Source organism: Papilio machaon, chromosome 16 (assembly GCF_912999745.1).
Source record: "Papilio machaon chromosome 16, ilPapMach1.1, whole genome shotgun sequence".
NCBI classification, from domain to species: domain Eukaryota; kingdom Metazoa; phylum Arthropoda; class Insecta; order Lepidoptera; family Papilionidae; genus Papilio; species Papilio machaon.
Genome location: NC_060001.1, coordinates 7,889,812 through 7,915,593, shown reverse-complemented (window position 1 = coordinate 7,915,593; position 25,782 = coordinate 7,889,812). Strand labels below are relative to the sequence as shown.

Below are 25,782 nucleotides of genomic sequence, written 5' to 3'. Positions count from 1 at the left end.
TAATAAGTTCTAGTTACACTTACTTTTGTTTATATTAATATCATTTAGTTGTAAATCTCGTTGTAGTTTTCGTATATTGTCGCTAGATATGATGCCATTCTTCACACTGTGCCGGGATATGAACTCGTCAACACTGTCCTGGTATTCCGAACAAGCAGCATTGGCGATTATACTGCGGCATCTGCTGCGAATATCGCTGTTAGACTTGTACATAAAATAATGTTCCAAATCTTCGAAGTTATGTCTCATCTTTTTTTCGTTTTCCCTTGCTTTGTTTCTTACAATTACGTTAAATTTTACCGATGTATCGGACACTAAAAATTTGACTAAGACAATGACTGACATTGACAGCTACGCATCACTTCGTTCAGTCGCGTTCCGTTGACTTCGTTCTTTGGTATTTCAAAGTTCAATATTTTATATATGAAAAAAATATACGTATCAAGGAGTTAAGAACCTTAGTACGATCACTCTTTATTGAATATGTTGGGGCAATTTCTGATAAAGTAATAAAAATAATATTGGATTCAGTATAAAGAAAATATTTTTATAATTTCAGAACGACATAACTGGCTTTTTAGCAAATTTCTATAGGAAAAATACAATTATGTCGTTACATTATTTCTTCTTAATCGTGCTACTATAACAAATTAAATGAAACGTTTAAATGTTATTTAGAGGAACCCTAACAATTTACAATGAGACCACCCAAAGCAGACATAAATTGTTCTACAGGTCTCAGCGCACATTGCAGCCAAAAAGATCGCCCTTTGTACTGACGTCATCAGAGCCTCAGCGCATTAGAATTTTGATTGAACCTTTATATACAAGTTCCATTTATAGGCTAATAGTTGAAATATTTATTCGATCCTTGATACGAAAATTATTTTAATTGCTTTGATCGATTATTGATTTCGGCCTGTCTATTTAATTCCTACTAGAAAAAAAAATGTCATTCGAAAAACGTATCAATGGCGATAAGCAAAACAAATTACTAGACTGATATAAAAAAGGTAAGCGAGAGGCGTCATTACACCAGCTATTTAGATAATAGATCGTCACAAAAGTCGAACCACACGGTTTTTTATTTAATTTTCAAAGTTATGTTTGCATTTTTATTAGTTTTTTGAGTGGCACGCCCGCGGCAAGCGTCCCGCCGCTCGTTCGCAGCTTGTTACAGCTTATGTTAATCGATTCATAGAATATTCATTGACAAAACCACCCTTATACTTTGTCATATATTGACTACATTAATTTTTTTTTTTCTTACTCAAGCCATGTCACTCCGTTGTCGCCTTGTCACTACACACACTTTAATTTTTAAAGAACAACCTAAATAAATTATATATTATGTTATTGTACAAGTGTGTTTGGTAAAAAATTAAATAGAAAACATTGGTAGACATACTTTTTAAATTGTACTGAATATATACAAAGAAGATTTCTTGTCTTCAATTCAAATGTTTTCAGTTAATAAGCAGTTAGTTGTTTGTGAACAACCGCAATAACAAATTCAAACTTCCAAACGATTTCCCCTCGACTACATTTCAAAAGTAATTCAATTACCCCACTAGAAGCACAAAAGTCTTGTAAACAACTCCAAATGAGAGGATAAAGGACGCCCTTCAAAGGGTCACCTTATAAAGTAAATGCCCCAGAAACTTACCCTCGAGTTACCCCCGTACTCAATTAAAGTAAAATTTCTATTTCTTGCTAACGAATCAACCGATTTGTTCGATTTACATTGCGGTGGCAGAATGTGCGATGTAGTCATAATTCAAAGAGTAAAATTCAATGGATTTCCTACTTAAGTGATTATCTTTTCTTTAAAAGTTGGTAGAGAGTCTAGCCAGACATAGTCGTTACGCCAAGGTGAAAGCCAGGGAATGGCGCGGGACAGGAGGGAGACGTTGCCATGGAGACACCTCCCGCGTAACAACTGCTCATCATCTTAGTATTGAAAACGAAACGATAATTGACTTATTGAAGTTGTATACGTTTATTGAATATACATATAGAAAACTGATTATACGAATTTTAAGAAATAACTTCAATTTAGTGTATCTCATTAACATAGTAGATGTAGGTTTGCCAAGTCATGTTTTTGAAGCTTTAATATGCACTAACTAGTTAGGTGTGAATTAGAAGACAGTGTAGGTGTAATTCACAGGATTGTATTTCGTTAAAAATAAATCCAAAAAGATAAATATGATGTGGAGAGCTTTCATAATTGTATTTGTAGTCACGTTATACAGAAAGACGCGACTATGTCATTGTGGCGACATAATAGCCCTCCGCACTGACGCGATTGTGTCTCTACTCGAGGAATGTTTTTTTTTTTATTCGACTTGATCTTATTATTCATAGGTAAGCATTATTGTATCAAAGCAAGATGTAGGGTTCTGTGTGCAGTGATAGTTTTTTTTTTTTCAAAATTGATTACAGTAATAATATGAATGCTCTTATAACTTTAGTTTGTGATACAAAAATATCTAAAAATGTTTGATATATTGGGTCTATGATACATTGACTCGTGCCTCCCTTATTGACCAATTTTTTTTTTACTATGCACAAACCAGATAACTGCTAATATAAAGAAATATGTGTAGAATGGTACTATTTATTTTAACAATAACACTGAAATTTGATATTTCTTCTTTTAGTTGGTAGAAATTGTTAAGAGTGGTTCAGTTTAAAGTACATACAGAACCCGTCTCTTGTTGATACAGACCGTTTTTAAGAGATTTTTTTCATATGAAAACTTTATGTGAGGAATGCAATGTCGCGGAGATTACGTCGGCGGTAAAAAGTCGATGGATGTGAGTTGTATGGCGGCTATTGTCACTGCCATTGTTGGCGGGCCGAAAGAGGCTGCCCATTGAGCACTACTTCGATACAACCTAACTTACGAGAAGTATCGTAAATATTTGACATTATTGTTTAAATTTGCAGATAAATCTTATGAAGTAATAGGCAAGGAATTTTATTTGTTCGTGCTTACAGTTGAAGTTAATAAATGTTCATACTCGCGAGCCTTGTATCGTCACCTTCGTATTGTAAATATAGTCACTTTATAATCTCACCAGGCTAAAATCATAATCAGACAACTCATATATTACAAGCACACGACTTACTGAGCACGGTAATGTAACTTAAAGTAGGGATAGTGTGTGTCAACAGCACCGCGGTGTCTTGACAATTCGTATGATAATTGAAACAAAAGGAAAAACCTTGCGACGTCGCAAACAAAGCTATCGAGCGTCGATAAGATAATGTTAACGGAGCCTCGGAGCAAACTCCCACGGTGCGGCCGGTCAGGCAGGCGAGTAGCCGAGTAGGCGAGCAAGCGGGCAGAGGGCAGGCGGGCGGCGGACGCGCTCCCTGCACCACTTGTTTGAACTCTGATTGCTGTAATGGTCCGCGCATACTTGTGTAATGTATACTGCTCGTACAAGTCACAGCTATGGAGTAGACCAACATACAGTTGATTCATACTCAAGCAGTTACATTAAGATCCCATTCACAACAAATAACTTTACCATAGATAGTGAGTTGGTGTTGTCAAAACTTGCAACAACAGAAGTGAGACAAAGCACGTGGTCACAACAAATGAATACATCCAAAAGTAGTCAAGGCCACAACAAACCTGCATTCTTCGTCTAAAAGAAATAATAAATCCTTTTCAAATAAAACGCAGGTCGGGAACACGAGCTACGTTTTAGGCGGCGGAATTAAATCGGTTCGGTATGTCGAAATTTTAATGGATTTTGTGAGCGCCCCGCCCCCTGCGACCGCCGCGTCGCCACTGACCCCTCGCTCACCTCGGAGATTTTTATTATTTTCAAACTGATCACAAAGAAATATTTGTAGCATCAAATTTTATCGAGAAAAACAAAGATACAGAAGAATAAAAAGATTAGTTTAAATGAGATTGATAGCTCTGTTCTAAATTGCCAGAACAGAACCTGAACTAAGCCTACCGTCAGAAACGTATGTCAATCCAGAACGTCACTCATTCCACATTCACAGCTTCAATACTTATTTATATTTAAGTTGTTAGTATAGTTTTTATAAAGCTATTGTAAGCATCGAAAAAAGAAAGGTTCCACTATCCAATTTATTTTTCTATTAAAACTAACTAAAATAAATCAACTCTAAACCAATCAATTAGTAAACGTCGTAAAGTCCAATTGGATTAAATTCCAGCTTAACAAAAACTGAGAGACAACAAAAAAGTGGGCTGGAGAAACCGAAAGCTCGGACTGGCCACTTTTAATTACAGCAGGCGTATTGTTTGACTGCGTTACATTAAAAAAACATTAACAAAAAATAGTTAAAGGATAGTATGAAGATGTCCGAGATCAAAGCGAGATCGATCCGATTTGGGATATCAGATAGTCGAGTGTGGAAGATATTGGCTGTTTAAATAAATAGCCACTCACGCTTTTGTTTAATGGTATCAAATAAAAACAAAGGGAAACCATGCGCTAGTATATCTCACAGGATTCTTTCGCAATGACGCTAAAGTACGACATTAGTTGCTAGTAAAAAAAACGCAATTTGACATTGACTCGTAGTCGATGGCTGATATAATTACTGAGTCTTATAATGGTCTCAACTTTTAGTTTAAATTGGACCTTACTAACTAATTAAAAGAATAATCAATGAGATTATATAATTATGAACCTGTAATTGTTTAGTTAAAAGTCTAAATTAACCTAATCGCCCACAGACATACATCAACCTAGCTGTCAAAATATTTCCATTAGAGCTTAATACGAAACAATGTTTTATGAGGTAATTAAGCGGGAAAATTATATAAAATGTTTTAGAACGTAATTAAAGCGAGCATTTCACACGCGGCCGATGGCGCTGTCAAGAGCGTTTAATGTATTAAACTAAGTTGTTATCGAACGATCTGTTCCGCCTCCTCAGTGCCTAAATGTTACATTTCAAATACAGTACGCTACAATATTTTACATTACACGGTAAAATTCGCCTATATTTTCCTAGTGTATTTCAAATAATAGAGCTAGCAAAATAAATAATTGTACCAAAATATATAGCGAAAACTGGCCATAGAAAAGAGTTAAACGAGTGCACGTTGCCATCATTGCATCGATTTATACACCCTAGTCATTTAAAATAGCAATTGGTCTATAAAATTAGCTCGCAGCAAGCTTTACTATTTTAATTTTTTCACTATAACTTTCGGATTTTTACATTCATTATAGAGAAGTGTTCTTCCATATTGCAAAAATAACAACATGAGACAGTAACATATAGAACAGTAAGTACATGACTTTACAATGATAGTGTGTGATAGCCCTAATGCAAGTGTCAGTTGCAGCGTGTCATATCAGAGGCCACACTTTGGACCTCACGTTTTTTCCCTTACATTTGTTGTAGAGCAGAGATTTCACGGTGGCGTGGTTCCCACACGCGCGGCGCCGGGTTCGATACCGACTACTTTTTTGCCACACGTTCAGTAGTGGTCTCTCATAGTCAAAAATAAGTTAAAAGATTTCTTATTAACAATTAAATAAACAATATCAATAACACATTTCGATCTAATTGTTTGATATCATTATCGTTTTATTTTTCACATATAATTAAGGGCAGTGGAACTGTTAAACCCTGCCCGAGTAAACCCACTCATGTACATACGTCACAAATGAGTGTTTCCCATTTAGAAATATCATGCAATTAGGGTCAATTTATTTAAACACAATCAAATAAGTAAAACAAATCTTGACGTTGATTAGATTTGATTTGATCTTTTTTAATGTTAATACTTCTGTAGTTAGTTCTTTATTACATAAACTCATCCAGTTTACTCATACAACTTGATTGATTTGTAAGTGACGATTACGTGACTGATTCGCTTTGCCCTCTATTATGACATGTTCCCAGAATATCTTCCAGTGCGCAGTACAATGCCGCGTTTGAATGCCAATACGCTTGTAGCAAAGGGTCTGGAGCGGCAATGTATTTGTAGAGCTTAGTGGCGCCGACAAAGCGTCAACTTTCCGGGGGGCCTCGCAGGTATCGCGGGAAATAAAATAAGACGAGAGGCGCGGGGTCGTGGCGTGGGGGGAGGCGTTGGGGATCTACGGAGGCTGCGCGGGGCGGCGGGGGTGCGCCGCTGTGGGAATGCCTGCGCTACGCCTGGTCGCAAGAAATGTATGAATAAAATAAGGGATATTGCGTTCCGTTCCACAATAATCCTAAATTAACATGTCTTCATCATATATGAATATTAATTGTCATAGCAGTAGCGACCGCGAAATTTCGGACGCGCTTGTTAAATGTCACTCGTCTTCCTGCGGCTATGAACTCGTAAAGAATTTTCGACAGCCTCTTGTGCGGTCTGGTTGCTATGCCGCGCACGTCGCAGCCGCCGCAAGCCGACACAAAACCGATCGCATGATATACCTCACTATCATTACTGCTATTGTCCAGCTTCGAACACATGGGTTGCTCCTGCTGTTGAATAAGGACATTAGCAATGACCTCAAGGACATTCTTATATCCAACATCATATTTATCATCTTTTGATGTCGATATTTTACCACTTTGGCATATTGTAATTACCTTCTGTTATATACTTTATTTGTTGTTCCAACCATCGGACTGTCCACCTAAAGCAAATGGTCGTTGTTACCCTGGCGCTCATATTGGAGTGAGATTTGTCGACTTCTGTGTGGAGTGTGTAGCATGAGGCGGGTGTCGGCTTCCACGGCCGCTTGTTTGCGCTGCCTCCCCCGCCCCTCCCGCCTCGTAATTAACACGTAGTCCTCCGACACAACATCAACGTCCACAAACACTGCGCGTGGAAACGGTATCCGAGGAATTTACAACGCTTAACATCGTTGTCTTATTACGTCGCGTCAGGAACTGATGGCACGGAATGTCTTATGTCTAATATTTTAATAATTTCGCAAACGTTACAACTTAATTTCGACCCAATATTAAGTACTAAATAATCCCCTATCTTTGGGACTGCGGACCACACAACCGACTAGTATTTGAAAAATGACTACATTTATCTCAATCATCTGCAAAAAACCTCATCAAGTGTAAAACAGTACCTGTGATCTGCTAATTTTGATAAAAAACTGCGGCTTAGATCAAGTCATCAGTGAGGACCCACCCCGAGCTCATTTGGAAAACACATTTGACTTGAAAGATACCGACTGAGGTCCTGTTCGATGATCTATTATTATTTCAGTTTTGTTACGAACAAAATTAAAGTGAAATAACACTTATGCGGTTTTGATAAGACATAATACAAAGTGCTGAAAATGTTAATGCGTTACAAATCGGCGCCAAATTAGACGCGGCGCAGAACAAATATTTCGGTAAGATAATTACAAGGTGCGACGCTGATTTGCGGAGAACTGACCGACAAACATTTGGGCAAACATTTGACGTGGTCTAATAGTTGGTAATTGTTGACCACCCGGTCAGCTAAATAAAAACACGTCTACATAGTTTGTGGTTGTTGTTAAAGTGATATTTGTTGTGTTATTTCACTGAGTAAGATACAAGAACATGATCCCTAAGAATTGAAAATTATTGAGGACATGGAAAATAAGAAATAAATAATTTTCTGATTAGGTATGCGGTGGCAGGAATTAAAGTCTCGTATATCCGCAATCGTGGTGGATTTGCCGCGTCATAATGAAGCTTAGGTCCCGGCAAATCGTGGCATTAAAAGGTTTATTTATGAAATCCAGCAAATAGGCCTACGGCGTTACTTAATCGACTTAGCGTTGGGTTAAGTGGATTTCATAAGACTTCTGATTAAAGGTCTCAAAGTATCGCAGCTGGATAACGCTGCTTTTATAAACACTACTTTTCTTAAGCTATTAAAATTTAATCTAAGCAAAATTTTATGACTTTTCTGTGCCACCTAAGCTTTATCACACCGCGACACATTAACTTCGTGGCTTTATAAGTATGTATTCATAAACGATATGTTAATTAGGCTAACGGAACCTTTGACTTCATCTATTTGGGAAGCATCAGCACCTCGACTACCGGGCAGTGCGTAGTCGTTACTCTGTACGTCACCGCCTCGCCGCCGCGGCGGCCGCAGTCACTGTAATGAATTAAAATAGACCATCAACCTACGGTAACATCCCGTGTCGTCACGTCCTGTGTCCGGCCAGCTGAGCGCCGGCAGCTCGTCGCCCGCTCGTCCCCTGTCGTCGCCCGCTCGTCCCCTGTCGTCGCCACCTCGTCCCCCGTACGTCTGGCACGTACGCAATGTCAGTGAAAGTCAAACACCGGCGCGGCGCGTATTCTTTGCCGGTCTCAATGGATATGATGCGGCTTCAAACAGATCGCAATCTACATCCGATTAGCGGAATTACAATTATACCAAACTAAACAATCACCCTTCTAAATTATTACATACAAAATGTTTATCAGTAATTGATTGATTTTGAAGTTTCAATCGTCGATAGTAAAATATCAAACTTTGGTACAGATTTCTTCTAATGTTTCAGACTAGAAGCATATCAATAGATAAACATCATTTTATTGTTTGTAGATATTTGACTATCAAGTTTAAAGTATCAAGTTTAAAGTATCATCTATTTAAATCTAGATCTAGATTTAAATAAATCCCATTGTATAAACATAATCTTACTAATATTATACATGTGAATGTTTAGATTAATGGATGGATGGATAGATGGATGGATTAACATTTATTTGAAGGTATCTCCGGAACGACTCAACGGATCTCTGTAAGAACACATAGGCTACTTATAAAGTTTTTTTTACAGCGCGCGAACATAATAGCGGGCAAAAGCTAGTATACTATAAAAGCAACGACCTCCAGAATAATTTCTAACATCTATATAATCATAGACACAACAAGTTTAAAGCCAGATATAACAGAGCTGAAGGCTGAAGGCTACAATAAACTATAATGTGTGTATTGATTTTAACAATGGTCTACATCTAAATAGGAGTCGCACAAGTCATAACACTATGGTATTCGAAACGATAATTTAGAAATAAAACAATCTATTCCGATATAATTAATTCATGTTACGTAATCTTGTACCTACATGTTTTGAAGTCTCTTAGTACAAAGAGAACAACGTAGTTTTTAATTTAATTAAGTATTTTTTTTTTATTTTTGATATCAACACTCATCGTTATATAAAACCTCATGCAAACCAGAAACACTGTTATTACGTAGTTACATATTATGTAACTTATAAATCACAGAACATAACAGCATCTGTATATAACTTGTACCATGTCAGAGTTCCCATGAGTCACGGTGTAACGTCTGGCCGCGCAGACGTCAGCTATGTGGAAGTGCGTCTGCCTCGTACTACCCGAGTATCCGCAGAAGTCGTGCGCCGCATCTCAATGCCCCTCGCAACACCTCGCTACACCTCTCCGCGCCATGAATTGTAACAGATATGGTTAGCCCAAGGTTTTGATAATATCGATATGTGATTACGATCTCTTTATGAACAACTTCCGTTGTATCAGAGCAAACGGTTTTAAATTAATGATAAGTAATTGCGAGTTTGAAAGAGTTAAGTCATTGAAAAAAAGTTATATTATAAGTAGGCAAACGAGCGAGCGACCGCTGCTCATGGACATCCTCAATTGCAGATGCGTAACCTACCTCTAATCCACGGAGGACGTCGCACAGAAAGAGAATGTCTCCTTTCTATTCATCTCCTTCTCCTTCAAAACCACTCCCCCTGCTCATGCCTTCCTTATAAGAATCGAGTGGGGAGGGAAAGAGGCCTAAAATTCAGCCTCTGACACCACACACGAATTGCGGAGTGGCTTCCACTTCACACTTGTTTTCTGTGTGGTCGTGGTATTACCCTGGGTGAGTTGGTCTATACTGGTGATCTTTGTGGTGTGGTATTGATGACGTCTTCCACTGTTAGCTTGTTCGCATAGTATTTAAATAGGCTATAAACATCTCTTTTTAGCACTGCGTTATAGATCAGTTTAAATTGAATTATGATGAAGCATTTGTAATTATTTCTACCACTTACTCATCTACTACATAACATGGCTACAATCAAATAAGTATAATTATTATATCAAATCACATTGTTCTTTACAAGTATAATAGTTATATCCCACACACGTCTGACAATACTGTGACCTTCATCCAAGTAAATCTATTTGACGGATGAGCATTGTGCATTGGGGGAGGCGATTGTTAAATAATGTGTGTCGTATCTCAAAACAATCGGAATAAGTAAACATGGCGGATAGCTTCAAGGTTGACTGCGATCTGAAGGTAAAGTAGCCGCGAAACAACAAGCATTTCAATATGATTATCGTTAAAGTATGCAATTTTAGTTTGTGTTTCTTACGGTGAAAGAAAACATCGTGATGCAACCTGCACATATCTGAGAAGAAATTCAAAGATATGTGTGAAGTCAACCCGCACTGGGCCAGCGTGGTTGACTATGGCCTAGTCACCCCTAAGTTTGAGTAGGCTCCGAGCCCCTCAGTGGGGTCGTATCACATCAGTGAGCTGATGATGATGATGATGTAATTTTAGAAACAAATAACGTACTATAACGGTGATCAAGATTTACATTTTTGGTCTTCATATAAATTATACCATTTTTACCTACAATTTTATACAAATACAATAAAAAAAAGAATACACAATAAGCCTTTAAATGTGTATAGTGTGTACTCTTCATCGTATTATTTTTAATTAATCTTCAATATAAATGGAAACTGTGTCGAAGATATTTTTCAAGCGAATTCAGTTACGCGGTCGTTGAACCCGACACCCGTCAGCGCAGCGCCACTATGGCTCCCAGCAAACTCCCCGACTTGGCACAGATCCAAAACTTTTCTATGGGATTGTGCCATTTTAATATATCTTCTATGAGATAAGACTTCTCTATTCATAATTTATTTCGCACATAAAAGTAACTTGTGAGTTATACGAAAGTATCTCCTACTGAAGAAATTACATGTAACTTCAAACGTTTGATACAAATTTGTTATATTTTTTACGGAACTTCTGAAAGTTGTCGTGTCTGTAGATTTATATTATCTATATATATAAAAGAAAGTTGTGTTAGTAACACCATTTATAACTCAAGAACGGCTGAATCGATTTGACTGAAAATTGGTGGGCAGGTAGCTTAGGACCAGGAAAAGGACATAGGACATAATTTTTACCCCGTTTTCTATTTTTTTTCCGCACGGACGGAGTCGCGGGTAAAAGCTTGTCTATATATATAAAAGAAAGTTGTGTTAGTTACACCATTTATAACTCAAGAACGGCTGAATCGATTTGACTGAAAATTGGTGGGCAGGTAGCTTAGGACCAGGAAAAGGACATAGGACATAATTTTTACCCCGTTTTCTATTTTTTTTCCGCGCGGACGGAGTCGCGGGTAAAAGCTAGTCTATATATGTAAAAGAAAGTTGTGTTAGTTACACCATTTATAACTCAAGAACGGCTGAATCGATTTGACTGAAAATTGGTGGGCAGGTAGCTTAGAACCAGGAATAGGACATAGGATAATTTTTACCCCGTTTTCTTTTTTTTATTTTTTTTTTTATTCCGCGCGGACGGAGTCGCGGGTAAAAGCTAGTCTATATACAGTCAAAATCTGTTATAACGACATCGAAGGGACTACTCATATTGAGTCGTAAAAACCGATAGTTGTAACAACCGGTGACAGGTATTAATAGGAAAGATATGTAATAACATTCAGCCAGGACCTTTGATTTTGGTCAATTTAACCGGTATGTTGTTCTAAACGATGTCGCTATAAACGGTTTTGACTGTATATAAAAGAAAGTCGTGTTAGTTACACTATTTATAACTGAAGAACGGCTGAATCGATTTGACTGAAAATTGGTGGGCAGGTAGCTTAGAACCAGGAAACGGACATAGGATAATTTTTACCCCGTTTTCTATTTATTATTCCGCGCGGACGGAGTCGCGGGTATAAGCTAGTTGTTAATAAAGTCAATATATTAATAATAAATATTTTTTCATTAGTTATTAACTGTGTAGTTATAAACAACTAATATTGTACGTTTTACGACAATCAATATTATAAATATTTGTGACTAGGTTTCACCTGCGAATCGATCCGCGCAGAATAAAAAAGAAACATAATTAGTAGCCTATGTGTTCTTTCAGGTTGGCCGAAACTCGTTAAGAAGTTCAGGAGATATCTTCTAACAAACACCCATCATTCCATTCCATCTAAACATACGAAATTATAATATTAGTATTAAATTTATCTTAATTTAAAGGCAGCACCTCTAACTTAACCTTTTATACTTATCAAATCTTATATATAAAATTCTCGTGTCACAATGTTAGTTACCATACTCCTCCGAAACGACTTGACCGATTTTTATAGAAATTTATTTATATGCACATTCAGTAGGTCTGAGAATCGGCTACTATCTACTTTTCATACCCCTATTAAGTTTTTTTTAACTGCACACGAACGTGGTCGCGGGTGCCAGCTAGTATAAGTATATAATTTAAACTTAACTTGATCATATATTCGAGATAAATAGAATATTTTGATACTTATAATACGTTAGATTATTTCCTTCATCTGATGAAATAGGTTCATCACAACTATAGTATAATAGAACAGATATACATGTGTGTGCGTCGGCGCACTTACAAAACGTTTCAATTATAACGGTCTCAATTTACAAAAGTACACTTAATTAGGACGTTAAAATACTTTTTATATATTTAATTATATTTTAGCACTTCCGAATGTTTGATGAATGATTGCAACAAAGACTTCATTATAACTTGATTACCCTCATCTGCACTTAACGGCCATGAGATTAAATTTATTTTACTGAAAAATATATTTTTATTCTCTTAACGTTAAGTTTTTATTGTTAAATTGATACGAATGTACAGATTTAATAACTTTTCATAAGATTTTTAAACGAAACTTTCATTTTATAACGATTTGAGGAATCACAAGTTGGCACATTGGAAACAATTCGAGTATCATTTCTTTTAAAACTTTTTTACTTTTTTTTTACTTTAAAACTGTTTCATACTTTAGTTTTATTCTACTAATATTCTAACTTACAAATTCGCGATACCCAAATAGAAACCAAATATAAGTCGACATGCGTGTTATCCAGTTTACCTGACATTGTATGGAGGTTAATTTTTTATCAGGTATCATTTCGCGAGGTAGTCCGTGGCCGTAAGGTAAGCACGTACCGCCATTCCTGGAAGGATTCTTTTTGCCTTGCACACGACCACGAAATAATCATTATGACAACCTATGTCCTACGTGAATGGTATTACATAGCGTCAGTGCAGTTTATGCTACAACGAAAGTTCGCTGTAAAAGATATGCGGATGTTGGGAAAATCTGCGCGAGTAGTGCGTGGTCGAGCAACGAGCGAGATATCGCAAGGTCGTTCCGTATATTATCTTTGCTTTGTCTCAATACAAGTAATATTAGCTCGGAATTGACCGCAGTAAATAATTAAATGCTCGGAATCTCTGCGTGATCGCATCAGAAATGATGTGATCCGCAGCAGAACCAAAGTAACCGACATTGCCCGAAGAATTGTAAACCTTAAGTGGCGATGGGCCGGCCATATTGCCCGCAGAACGGACGGCCGATGGGGCCGCTATGTACTGGAATGGCGGCCACGTACAGGTCGACGGAGCGTGGGCAGGCCTCCCGCAAGATGGATCGATGATCTGGTCAAGGTTGCGGGAGTATCATGGATGCGGGTTGCATAGGACCGATCATCGTGGCGATCTTTGCGGGAGGCCTATGCCCAGCAGTGGGCGTTACGAGGCTGAATGGATGTATGGAATGGAGTAATTAAAATTCTTGTGATTTTCCTTGTAGATAATTATCAATATATTTGATAGTTTATTTAGAAATAAAACTTAAACTAAGATGTGTTAGTCAGTCATCAACAAACACTGAACTACTGTTAAAATAGTAAATAAACTCGTGTTATGAATTGATTGTCATCAACAACAACAACAACAACATCGTCTAAACTCCGCCAAACAAAAGACAATCAGATGATTGTCCGCCGCAGATGAAAACTATAATGAATATAGTCCAGAGGAGCGGCGTGACCTTTCTTATCCAATAACACTCGGTGACAATACGTGCCGCATGGAGGCGTGAGGTAGCGGGAGGGAGGTTGCGAGCCGTCACCACGCAGGCACGCAGACAAAGCGTCGTGTTTGGCTTAGGCCGGGCCGCTGAATCACGCATTTCTATACGCATGACGGAAAAACTAGAGTACTAGTGCAACGTTACGACAGACCCGATCACCGTAGTACTTGCAAAACAGTTTCTATCTCGATATTGTAATGACTATCGTAAGGTTGACTGAGTAACAACATGTTTAGAATATCACAAACATAAGAAGGTAGATTGTTGTAATAAATGGATAGAAAGAGGTGATTCATATTATTTTCCCCCTTAATGAAAGAAAATCTGCACAATCAGCGATTCTATCTAGGAACTTACCACTCAATACTATTAGGACATTGGTGACACAGAAGCGAAACCGCTTCTGGATATAGACTAGTTCTCATCTTATGTATTTGTCTTCAATAAGGGTCTTATTTTTCAGAATGTTTTGTATATTCAGGTTAAGCGTAACTTCGTGTTTTCTAATAAAACGCATTGTACATGTAACTAGTCAATTTAACATGGTTTTTACGTATGTGCAGTGCGAGGAGACGATGTCTGCGGGCGACATGTGCGTGACAGCGGCGCGCGCTGGACCGGCAGCACGCTGGCACCCCGGCTGCTTCGTCTGCACATCCTGCCAGGAGCTACTCGTCGACCTAGTCTACTTCTGGAGAGACGGCCGCCTCTACTGCGGCCGTCACCACGCTGAAACGCTCAAGCCGAGGTGTTCGGCATGCGACGAGGTAACTAACTAATATTTTATTTTCATCTAGGTAAGATTAAGTACATCAATATATTTGTTTTTGAAGTAATGTAGCTAGATGACATTTCGCAATAGTTGTGTTGATGTTTGCTGAAGTTAAAAGTTAACTTCCAAAATCTATTTTACGTCCATTGTTTTCTTCATCAAACAAGCAAGCAGTACACTTGCGTTGCTATGCAACTAAACAACTCGAGTATGAAGTTGGCGCATGTCAAGACATCATTTCCTTGCATTACGATCCATAATAAAAATACGTTGCATAATAGGAAGTGAAATTAAGCAGAGGTCGTTGCCCTCGCCAGTTGCTGGGTAATAAATCAAGCAGTCTTATCGAGGCCAGTTTGAGGGTTCGGAGGGCAGGGAGGCTTCGCGGGTGAACCCCGTCGCCCTCCAATCGACGACACAATTACCTCGATAGTGTTGAAATTAAACGGTCCCCTTTATGATCCCTTAATGTATTTAAACATATGGATATAAATTGCGTTTAAATGTAAAATAAAATAGATAGATAATATAAAACACTTGTTTGTTATTTTGTATTAAAATTTAATTAATTAATAAAAAAGTTTACCTACTCTATAGCGGCTCTATGCTATCTTAATGTGTTAAATGTATTTAATACAACAGTATAACATATAAATCCAGTTTAAATAAAGGCATTTGTTTTACACAACGAAGTGCTTTAAAAACATTTTATAACTCAAAATGCAAAATACATTAATTTGCTATTTTATCGCAAAATATTATCCAAAACGTTCGTTGCGACGGACGAGGTAATTGGCAGCACTGGGCCAATATCCGGCCGCGACCGGAACTGATACTATCTGACCCCCGCCCCAACCCCCGACGTAGGGGGCGATTGAGAGATTGCACCGCGCCTGTCATGACGCAAAGTGTTCTTGAATAGCCCTCATTATGCTAATCTTCCTGTTTTTGCGGCTGGCGTTGTTGCATTATGTATTGTTAAACATTTACAAGTAAGTTAAGAATTGCTACACTTAAATTGTACATAAAAAATGTCTAATGTTTATTTTATAAAAGAATACGCCGCCTCTATGCTCGACAATATACAATGAAATACATCCTCCGATATCTTCATTTTATGTGTGTATTTATCCTGGGAACTAGCTGAAGCTCATCTTATTAAGGTATCGTGTGAGATTCACGGTGTCCGAGGGGTTCGGGAGCGGCGCGACGCTTCGCATGTCGATACATTGATAAGCTCCAAATCTTTACGTCCGTCCGTCACGCGACCGCCGCTCGTTAACTTTTCTAATGCACCCTTCTTACATTTATCGACTTGTAATCATAACTCAGATATACATGTCTGTGTGAAATCTGCCTGCTTTAACGACAAGAAATTCTCCAACTTAATCTATATATATAAAAGAAAGTCGTTTTAGTTACACTATTTATAACTCAAGAACGGCTGAATCGATTTGACTGAAAATTGGTGGGCTTAGAACCAGGAAACGGACATAGGATAATTTTTACCCCGTTTTCTATTTTTTATTCCGCGCGGACGGAGTCGCGGGTAAAAGCTAGTTTTGTATAAAAAGGTGTGAAAAAAACCTTGAACGCTTTGACTTTTAGAACCTTAAGAAATATAATATGAAACCTTATCTTTCTAAACGGTTATTATCTGGATTAGTCAGTTGGCGAGTGGTAGCGACCTCTAGCGAGCAAGGCCGATGCAGCGGAAATGCAGTTACTGCAGCCTGCAGCGCACCTACGATGCAGTAGGGATATACAAATGTGCAATGCAGATCCGTACAATTAAGTAAACCCACAAAAAATTATAGTTTCTATAATTCTCTATAAGTTTGTTAAAATTATTTTACTGCATTGTTTTAACATCAAACAGATAGTAAATTCAAGTCCTATCAAGTGTGACCATTTCAAACAGCACGAAATTCTCTAGTTCAGTGCAGTTCTATTCAACAAAGGTTTGTTCGTAGTGCAGACACCGGCTGCAGCAATTACCTCGACGACTGACGAGGTCATATCGCTTTGTCTGCAATTATCTACCATTATCGTTCTATTTCTTAATTCAAATACGAACATCAAATAAAAACTAAACTGTCTCGATATATTATACACATTTTTAACTAAAAGGGCAATTCTTCATACGATTTCCCTTCTTGCTGGAATTATCCGTGTTGAACTACTTGGACTTCATAAGTAACATAGGAGTGTTAGTCCTAACCCTATATTTCTAACGAGGACAGCAATCTAATCCTAGCCTTGTATGAACAAAAACAAATGATTGTGTTACATGTAAAACATGTTACGCAAATGAAAACCCCAGTAAAGCTGGAATCACAACACAAGTGTGAGTCAGGCAAAGGGCTGCGGCTGATACAGACACGTGCTAATGTTTTGACTGCGCTACGTAACTTACAGTATTGACATTGTAACATCATCACAGACTTATGAAGTACGTAAACTTTTATAAAAGGCATGAGTTATATAAAACAAAATGTACAGTAATTTCAGTATCAAAGGCAAATAAAATGAATGCGTTTGTTTGCGTATTTTTGTATGTAACTTAAATAATAACCTACAAAAACTGAAATGAAACATTTCTCAAATTATCTATTTTTAATTACCATTTGTTTAACTGAAACTTCTAATTTCCTTGTTCTTAATTTCAAAACGTTTTCATGATAATGTTTCGAAAGGCGTCGTCGTGTCGGCCCGATGACCGCGCGACCCGCCTGTCTCCACGCCTAAAATTTTATTATCTATTGTATTTCATTTTTATTATGTGCCACTCACTTTAATAATCTACAAAACAGTTAAAAACATAATTATTTTTTATATATATTTTATATTACTAAAACGTTTTGTGATTTCTAGCCTTTAATCTGATATTTGCTTATACATATAAATAGCATTACATTTCTTGAAACACTTCGTTTGTTTCTGAAATTAAAATCTCTGTATAAAACATATCTACATCCCTGTCATTGTCTTTGACAAAACATAGATAACAATATGTTTTTAACGGGGAATTTGATTTTAGAAATCCAAGAACAAACTAAAGAATATGTGAAACAAATTCTTTTAAAACTAATTTTATTAACTTTACTTGCACTTACTGCATCGATGAAATATTAAATTAAACAACTGAATACAATAAATGTGTTCTAGGATAAGCAAATATTTTTTATCTGTTAACAATGTCGCGGCCTAGTTTCCCGCGCAAAGGTCACTGACATGTACATAGGTACTAGGGTGCACAACTTTATCTGTCAGCAACAACGGCTTGGGAGTGCAGCCTATCTGCCAAGCATCTAGGTGGTATTGTCTTCAGTCGGTCTAGATTGCAAGACGAATGCAAAGCCGCTGCAATGCTCCCATAATGTTTGTTGATTTCTTAATACTGCAGGCTCATTAAACAGTATTCCTACAACAAATAATTACGCATCACGGAGACATAAACTGGCACTTTAACTGATTCATACTCAGGAAGATAAAGTCTTTATGACATTGTCAAAACATGTGAGTTTAAAAGTATGATGCTTCGACCGATTAGGCGAATTACAATAATTTGTCGTTTATTAGTCTATGATTAATTTGTATGGCATCTTCCCTCAGACGGCCATTCCTCCCCTCGCAGTATTTAACGACGCGGAGGTACCGTTTCAAAATATTAATAATGAGCATGTTGTCCGCTAATGAACGAAACTCGTGTGGGAACTTTTCTCGTGCATTGTCCGCGCGGTGGCGGCGGCAGGCGGTGGCGGCGGCGGCGGCGGGCGCTATCGCCAGCGATACAATTATGTTCTTTATCGTGATAATTAATTACACGTAACCGAGGATTGTGCAATCCAAAGCCGGCCACGTGTATCCTCAACTTTATCCGATAACTTACACTCGTTATACCACACCGGCTTGTTACCAAAGTAATTCAAGTTACTTTGAAGTGATGATATGGTGGTAAAGCCAAAGTCCATTGCCGGGCAGTCTGTATTAACTAGGTCTTAGAGGAATTGTCATGTGTACAGGCCTGTTTAAGACGTGAGAGCTAACTTGTTTGTCTGGGGGACGCGTAAAAATAAGAAGCGAAAAAAAGCGAAAATAATCGATCTAACATATGTTAACAATTAGCACAAACACAATGTTTAACATTTCTAGCCACTATCCGAGACTGCGCGGTTTCCGAATCAATTATCACTCGAATATGTCTAATATAAACATGTATAAATATATAATCGAAAAGCATTTCTCGCTTTTAGCACCATTTTACTATTGCGAAATGTTGCCATTCACGATAGTATAGGACTGTCACAGCTACTACAGCTACAGCTACTGCCCACAAATATTTTTTTGACTGTTTTATGTTAAAGTCCATTGGTCAATTTTGTAGATTTCTTCTTTCTCTTCTTTCCAATACTGTATTGCTGTGATTAACCTTCAAAGTGAAATAGCTACAAAATACAAAATTGTAAAACTTTAAACCAATACAATATTTTGCATGTTCAGATCTAACGACAACGACGAATGCGACATTTTTTAGTGACATATTAAGTAATGTGTGTTGTTGCACAGATAATACTGGCGGACGAGTGCACGGAGGCGGAAGGGCGCGCGTGGCACATGAAGCACTTCGCGTGCGCCGAGTGCGCGCGCCAGCTGGGCGGGCAGCGGTACATCATGCGCGAGGCGCGCCCCTACTGCCTGCCCTGCTTCGACGGCCGCTTCGCCGAGTACTGCGATGCATGCGGCGAGCCCGTCGGCGTCGACCAGGGCCAGATGTCGCACGAGGGTCAGCACTGGCACGCCACCGAGCGCTGCTTCGCCTGCCACACGTGCCGCGCCAGCCTCCTCGGTCGGCCCTTCCTGCCGCGCCGCGGCGCCATTTACTGCTCCATCGCATGTTCGCGCGGAGAGCCGCCCACGCCCTCCGACTCCTCGGGGCCTGGCCCGCGACCACCGCGCGTCCCGCGCCCCCGCCGTGCGCCTTCACCGTCGCTCCGCTCACCAAACTCGCCGCGCGCCTCCCCGCAGCGGGAAACCTCACCACCGCCCGACGCGGACTCGGAGCCGAGTGCGTCGCTTGCACCGGACTCGCCCGCGCCGCAGCCACCGCCACCACCCCACGCCTGTCTCAGCCTCGACCGGGCGCTGGCAGACCTCAGGCTGGAGCAATCGATCACCGAACAGAACCAAATACAACCGACGCCGACCTCGGAGGAGAACGAGGAGCGGGCGGATTGGCGGCCACCGCCTCCAGTGGAGGCTCAGGCGCTGGTGGCGCAGGGTCACGCCTCCTCCATGCCAGAGCTGACAGGCGGCGAGAGACGGCGGGCGCGCGGGGGGCGCACTGTGCGCTTCTGCGGCGATGACAACCGCGCCTTCGAGCCGGACGAACCGGCACGCCGAGAGCGGGCGCGCGAGGAGGATGCGAGCAGCTACTGCAGCACATGCTCGTCATCCTCGTCTTCGACGGAGTCGTACAGCCTTCCGACGCGGCGCGCTTACGGCGGCGTACGCATCTCCTACGTGCCCAACGACGCAGTAGCGTGCGCGCGCCGCGAGCGCCGCCGCAAAAGCGCTGGACAAGACAAGAACTGTATCATCTCGTGATAGCGGCTCCCCTCAGCCCCTCAGCTCCTAGTGACGTTAACCTCCGACCGAAAGACTGACTTTTTGATAGTTTTTTTTAGCACATAACGCCATAGTAATCTAATTAATATTGTAGAAAAATCGTCTTCCTCATAAAAGATAATACTCAATATGTTGCTCAAAGTCGAAATATTAAAATAGTAACGTCCTTAAACAGACGGTCTTGCACATCCACGCCGCTGTTCTTCTTCGTGCTTGCTCCGCGTCATGTGACATTGCACATGAACGCATATGAATGTGTTTATAATACTTTAATTAACAAGCTTTATTTATTTTACAATTATTTTGAATTACCTGTACAATATTTTGTCTTGGTGGGACATACCAATATTGTAGCATTATATTTGTACAAATTGCCTTGGTAGTTCGAATGGGTGCAATGGACTTGATTATTGAGATTCAGGTACATAAACACAGAACCAAAAAATGATAATTGATAAAATCGGAAACATGTTGAAAACAAAAGAAGTCAAAATCGCAAACTGTTTTTCTGAAGCTCCTGAATGTAAATTAACTGTACTTTATGTAAATGAAATGAAGTCTGGCAACTATAAAAATAAAATTATAAGTAATAAAATTAATACAGCAGCTCAAATATAAAATAATGACGGTGATTTTTTTTTAGCATTATGAAAACGTTCATAGGGAATTTTGGTTAGCGTGGAAGTAATTAAGATTGAGCATAGTCGCATGTTATTTACATTTTATTGTAAAACGCTCGACCGAAACGCCCGAAATACTAAATGCGCGATTATAATCAACCATTAGCCCCATTCCTTGACACAAGTAGGCACGGAACAAATGCTTCCCTTACACTCACGCTATATTGTTTGTCTTAAAACTCTCCTACTATTTGTCGGCATTCGGAAAGAAGAAATTACATTTTAAACATTTTTACGTTTAGATGAATTTAAGATATGAAAATGTGTACATTTGAATAGACTACATTTTTATAGACAAAGAGACACAAATTGAAAGTAATTTTTGAGTTGTTCTGTAATAAAAAAATATATATGTTAAACCTTTTTATGTTATATCTTTGTCTATAAAATCAATTGGTTTACTTATTAATTGACTACGAGCGAAAACAACTTGTTTTACTTCATACGTTTACTTTTCGCTGCATCATCATATCTTGTTTATAAAACGCCATTCTTATTTATTACATATCTCTGCCACTAAGTGTATAACTTGACTAGTTAATAAAGAAATTTAAAAAAAACAAGTACAAATGTATTATTGTATACTGAAGATGTGTTCAGATATTGTAAATAACTACCTATATATGTTACAACTCTGAAGTTGCCTTACTAAGTACAATAAGTATCTCCTTGTATTCTATAAGGGCCGAGCATTGCCAATTCGTTAGTTACATAGAAAAATACCTATAATAAAGCATTTATAAAGTAAATTTGTACATAAATATGTTAGGGTTTCGTAAGCATAACTTGCCATTAAGCACATTAAAACAATCAGTAGGTATCCAAAGCCGTTACACTTGTTTATAAAGTATTATTGTTTGTATTTTAATAAAGAAAATAAGAGAGATGAGAAGATTTTTTAATCCAAGTTTTACTGCGGTGGAATTTCACGGTTATTTTGCCGAGATTGTCCGTTGGTAGTAGTTTGTGCGCTCTACATCTGAGCAAAGTCCATGCGCTCAATGGTGACCTTCACATCTCTGAACTATTGCAGTTACTGCAACAAAGAAATACATTGTTTCCTACATTTTAAAAAGGACAAAATAAGTCGTGTTCAACTCATGTCGTCGTTAAAAATTAATCGGGTTGTTTTATATGAAAATGCTTTAAAAACTTTTAAAAAATTTACAATATAAATAGGTATATTAAACCTCCTTTCCACTACGGAACCCAAGAACATTATCTTATTCAAATTATAAAGTAATAAAGATAAAAAATCAAACATCTCAAGTACATGTAAAAAAATCGCGTGCTTGGTCTATTTACGTGGAATCTATTATTTTGAAACATACTATTACTTCTTTACGATGAAGCTTTCTTGCCCGAGTAAGGCAGCAAGCCAGAGATTGTCCAAAAACATATATTTATAACGAACGTATTCATTAAGGTTTGTACAAAATGAATGTAATTGCGACAAAAGTCGTATTGTTTCGTAAGTTATTTTGTAATAACGAGAGAATAAAATGTTTTTGAATGAAAATGTTTTTGATTTTTATCGCTCCTCAACCTAAATATATCTATTTTAATAACGAGTATTTACAATCAACTGAAATGATTATGTTTATGATGCTTTGAGAAAAAGCATGGAAGAAAATATAACAGTTATTCTTAACCAAAACCTAAAGCCCACATCAATTTAAACTAAAGTGTCACGACTTACGGGAAAATATTGGTCGCTTCGTTGTCCAGAGAGAAATTTTGGTATGTCCAGGAATGCATTAAATATATGAAGCTACTAAAGCGATTGGCTATGTTCTCTGTTGTACGCAACTATCAGGTGTTGTAATGCACTACATCTGAATACTGCAGTTTATCAACATGTGTGCGATACAGCCACAAGCACCGATCTCCTACTGTGTGGGAAAACATCGCGCAATGCAGTTTTCTATGGTAATATAAATGACTGTTGGACTTTCTCTTCGACTATGTCTTATTGTGGTAAGTACAGATAAAGGGAAAACTATTTAAAAACCGATGCTGCAACAGTTTGCGTGTCATTTTAGGAGACCAATGATCAATTTACACTATCGAAATACTTGTATTTATACATGTCTACTCTTTCATACACTTTGACAGACCAGAGACATTTTTTGTTGCCGGAGGCCTTACCTTTATTCCTACCCTGTTATAAGTATAAGATGGAAGGGGAATGGGGGTTTGATGGAAGAGGGATCGCATATTAAGGGAGACTATTATCTTTCTGTGCGTTCCCTCCTCCGTTATTTAAAGCTAGCAAATGCATCTACAATTGCGGATGTCTATGGGCTGCGGTCGAGTCGTTATTTCGGCGAATTCAGGTGGCCGTCTGCTTGTTTTTTTATTATTTAAAAAAAAAAATCCGATTAATAAGTAAAAAAATTTAACTCGGCTGAAAAAGTATCTCTAAAACACTTCGGAGAATAACATAAATCATATGACACCTGATTCTAGCGACGAGGTTAAAAGCATTTCTCATTAAAATTCGGAGTTTGAAACATTTTTGAAAACATAACAAGATTATCGTGACCGAGGTTTCCGATTCAAATCGTGAAATACAGCTTTCACTAATAGTTTGACTCATTTACAACGAAAATTTCACAAACAAATGAAGACATGAGCTTTCTGTCTACACCATACATCACTTTTACCATACAATATCAGAAAATAACAGGAGTTCTAAGAAATATATTTTTTAGTATATCATGTTTACATAAAACAACAGATATATGAGATGATAGAGTTAGGTTTAAGTGATATACTTTGAAAGTAAAATCTTTTACTTTGTGAATTTTTAATAGCTAAAATCACTTTGAACTTGTTTCACTATTACTAAGTACGACAAAGATAGTATTCTAGACATTAATGGCAGTATTCTGGAGAGATTTTCTATTACCATTCAAATGACTTGCATATTTCTTCCCCTAATAACGTCAAAAATTAAAGCTACTTATAAATACCAGCAATAAAATAAGTATGTAATTATGTAACTTCAACCCTCAACACCCTTTCAAAATACCAGATAATAATTAGTAGTGACAAATATATCTACACTCTAAATTAAATCCACACATAACCCTTTTAAGTATTTGACCTTGAAAAACGATAGGGAGATACATTAATTCGAAAATAACCAACCCTTAGGGTTGGAATCGTTCACAAAAGCTGGTTCAACTTAATCACAAGTGTCACGCGAACCCATTAAGTCATTATGGATATTAACAGTGATTAATTACCGAGGGTAGTCAACCCCTGCGTGAAAGGGTTGAAGTGGCACTTTGATACAGCGTGCAAAGACAATCCAGGCGAGAAAGTTTAAAAAATAAATTATGGAAAATAAAAAAAAATGTTTTCAAGATAAACATTTTTATTGCATTGCAAAAAAAATGTTTTATCTACAAAATTAGTCATAACTAGCAGTCGTCTGCGACTTCGTCAACGCAGAATTTAAAAAAAAAACAACTTATGTCGGAGTGCATCAACTATCTTCCCGTCCGTCAAAATCGATCCAGCCTGAGCGGGTATTTTTCCCACCATTGTTAATTATAAATTAACATATGTATGTTTTAAATTAATAACATTACTAACGAGATATTAAGCGACAATATCCGAGTGGTTGTTGTGAGGGCTGTGCCCCCGTTCCCCGCTACCTGCTGCCCCCGGGCCTGTGGAGCGTGAAGTGCGTACAGGTGCGGTTACGCTGCGCGCGCGCACCTGATCGCTGCAATCTCGCTTATTGATTTTGTAACCAGCGATTACCTGCCACGGACAACCTGACGCGTAGATAATTTATACTACCCTTTGTAATTAACATTGATAGGTTTTTATATCCCCCGCTATAATGATAAACTGTATTAACGCTGGAATACTTAATTAAAAAACGTTGTCAATTATCATATTGGCGTATGGCTTATATTTTCTGCTTATTTTAGGTGTGAGTTCAAGTTTTTAGTAGTTATCAATCTTTGTAGTATTTATATCAATTGTTAATTACAAAAAAATGAGAGTAGGATTTCGTATTTTACTTGATTTTAATGTATGTTATGCAACAAGTTTACGTAAGTATTAATAAAAATATTTTTTTTATCCTGAGGGTTTGAAGTACGTTAAGATAGTGTCGGAAGGTATCACGGTTACCGGGTGGTCGGAATAGTAGCTGCGACTCTGCGAAATACATTGCATAAGCCCCTGTAACCTCTATACTGTGTCTCACTGTGAGGTCATACTACACGCAAAGTTATAAAACTCTCACTACACCTAGAAGCATTTTTGCTGGTTTCTTGTTAACTTTTGGTTTATCAAAAATAAATCTAATGAATTAAGTTACTTAAAGAATTAAGTGAGTTCCTGAGACCAATATACCCGTTTAAAACATATGGTTTAAGATACAGTGATGACGATATTGTTTTATTCAGAATTTCGGTCTCACAACGCAATGGTTAAAGTAGAGTTCTGAAATACATTATCTGTAGTACATATATCAGACGTTACATACTATGTTGTAACTATACTTCAA

At 38.0% G+C, this 25,782-nt stretch overlaps 1 protein-coding gene across 5 annotated transcripts in view; it reads left to right on the top strand.

Annotated features, from left to right (window-relative positions):
* LOC106718882 (protein prickle) overlaps positions 1–20,949 on the top strand; it is an 88,323-nt gene extending 67,374 nt beyond the window's left edge. For all 5 annotated transcript variants that reach the window (XM_014513083.2, XM_045681528.1, XM_014513085.2 and 2 more), the window contains exons 6-7: positions 14,735–14,938; positions 19,513–20,949. In XM_014513083.2, the coding sequence (XP_014368569.2) occupies positions 14,735–14,938; positions 19,513–20,550 (1,242 nt within the window). In that variant the 3' untranslated portion in view covers positions 20,551–20,949. The remainder of the gene's footprint in view (positions 1–14,734; positions 14,939–19,512) is intronic.
* The last annotated feature ends 4,833 nt before the right edge of the window (positions 20,950–25,782 follow it).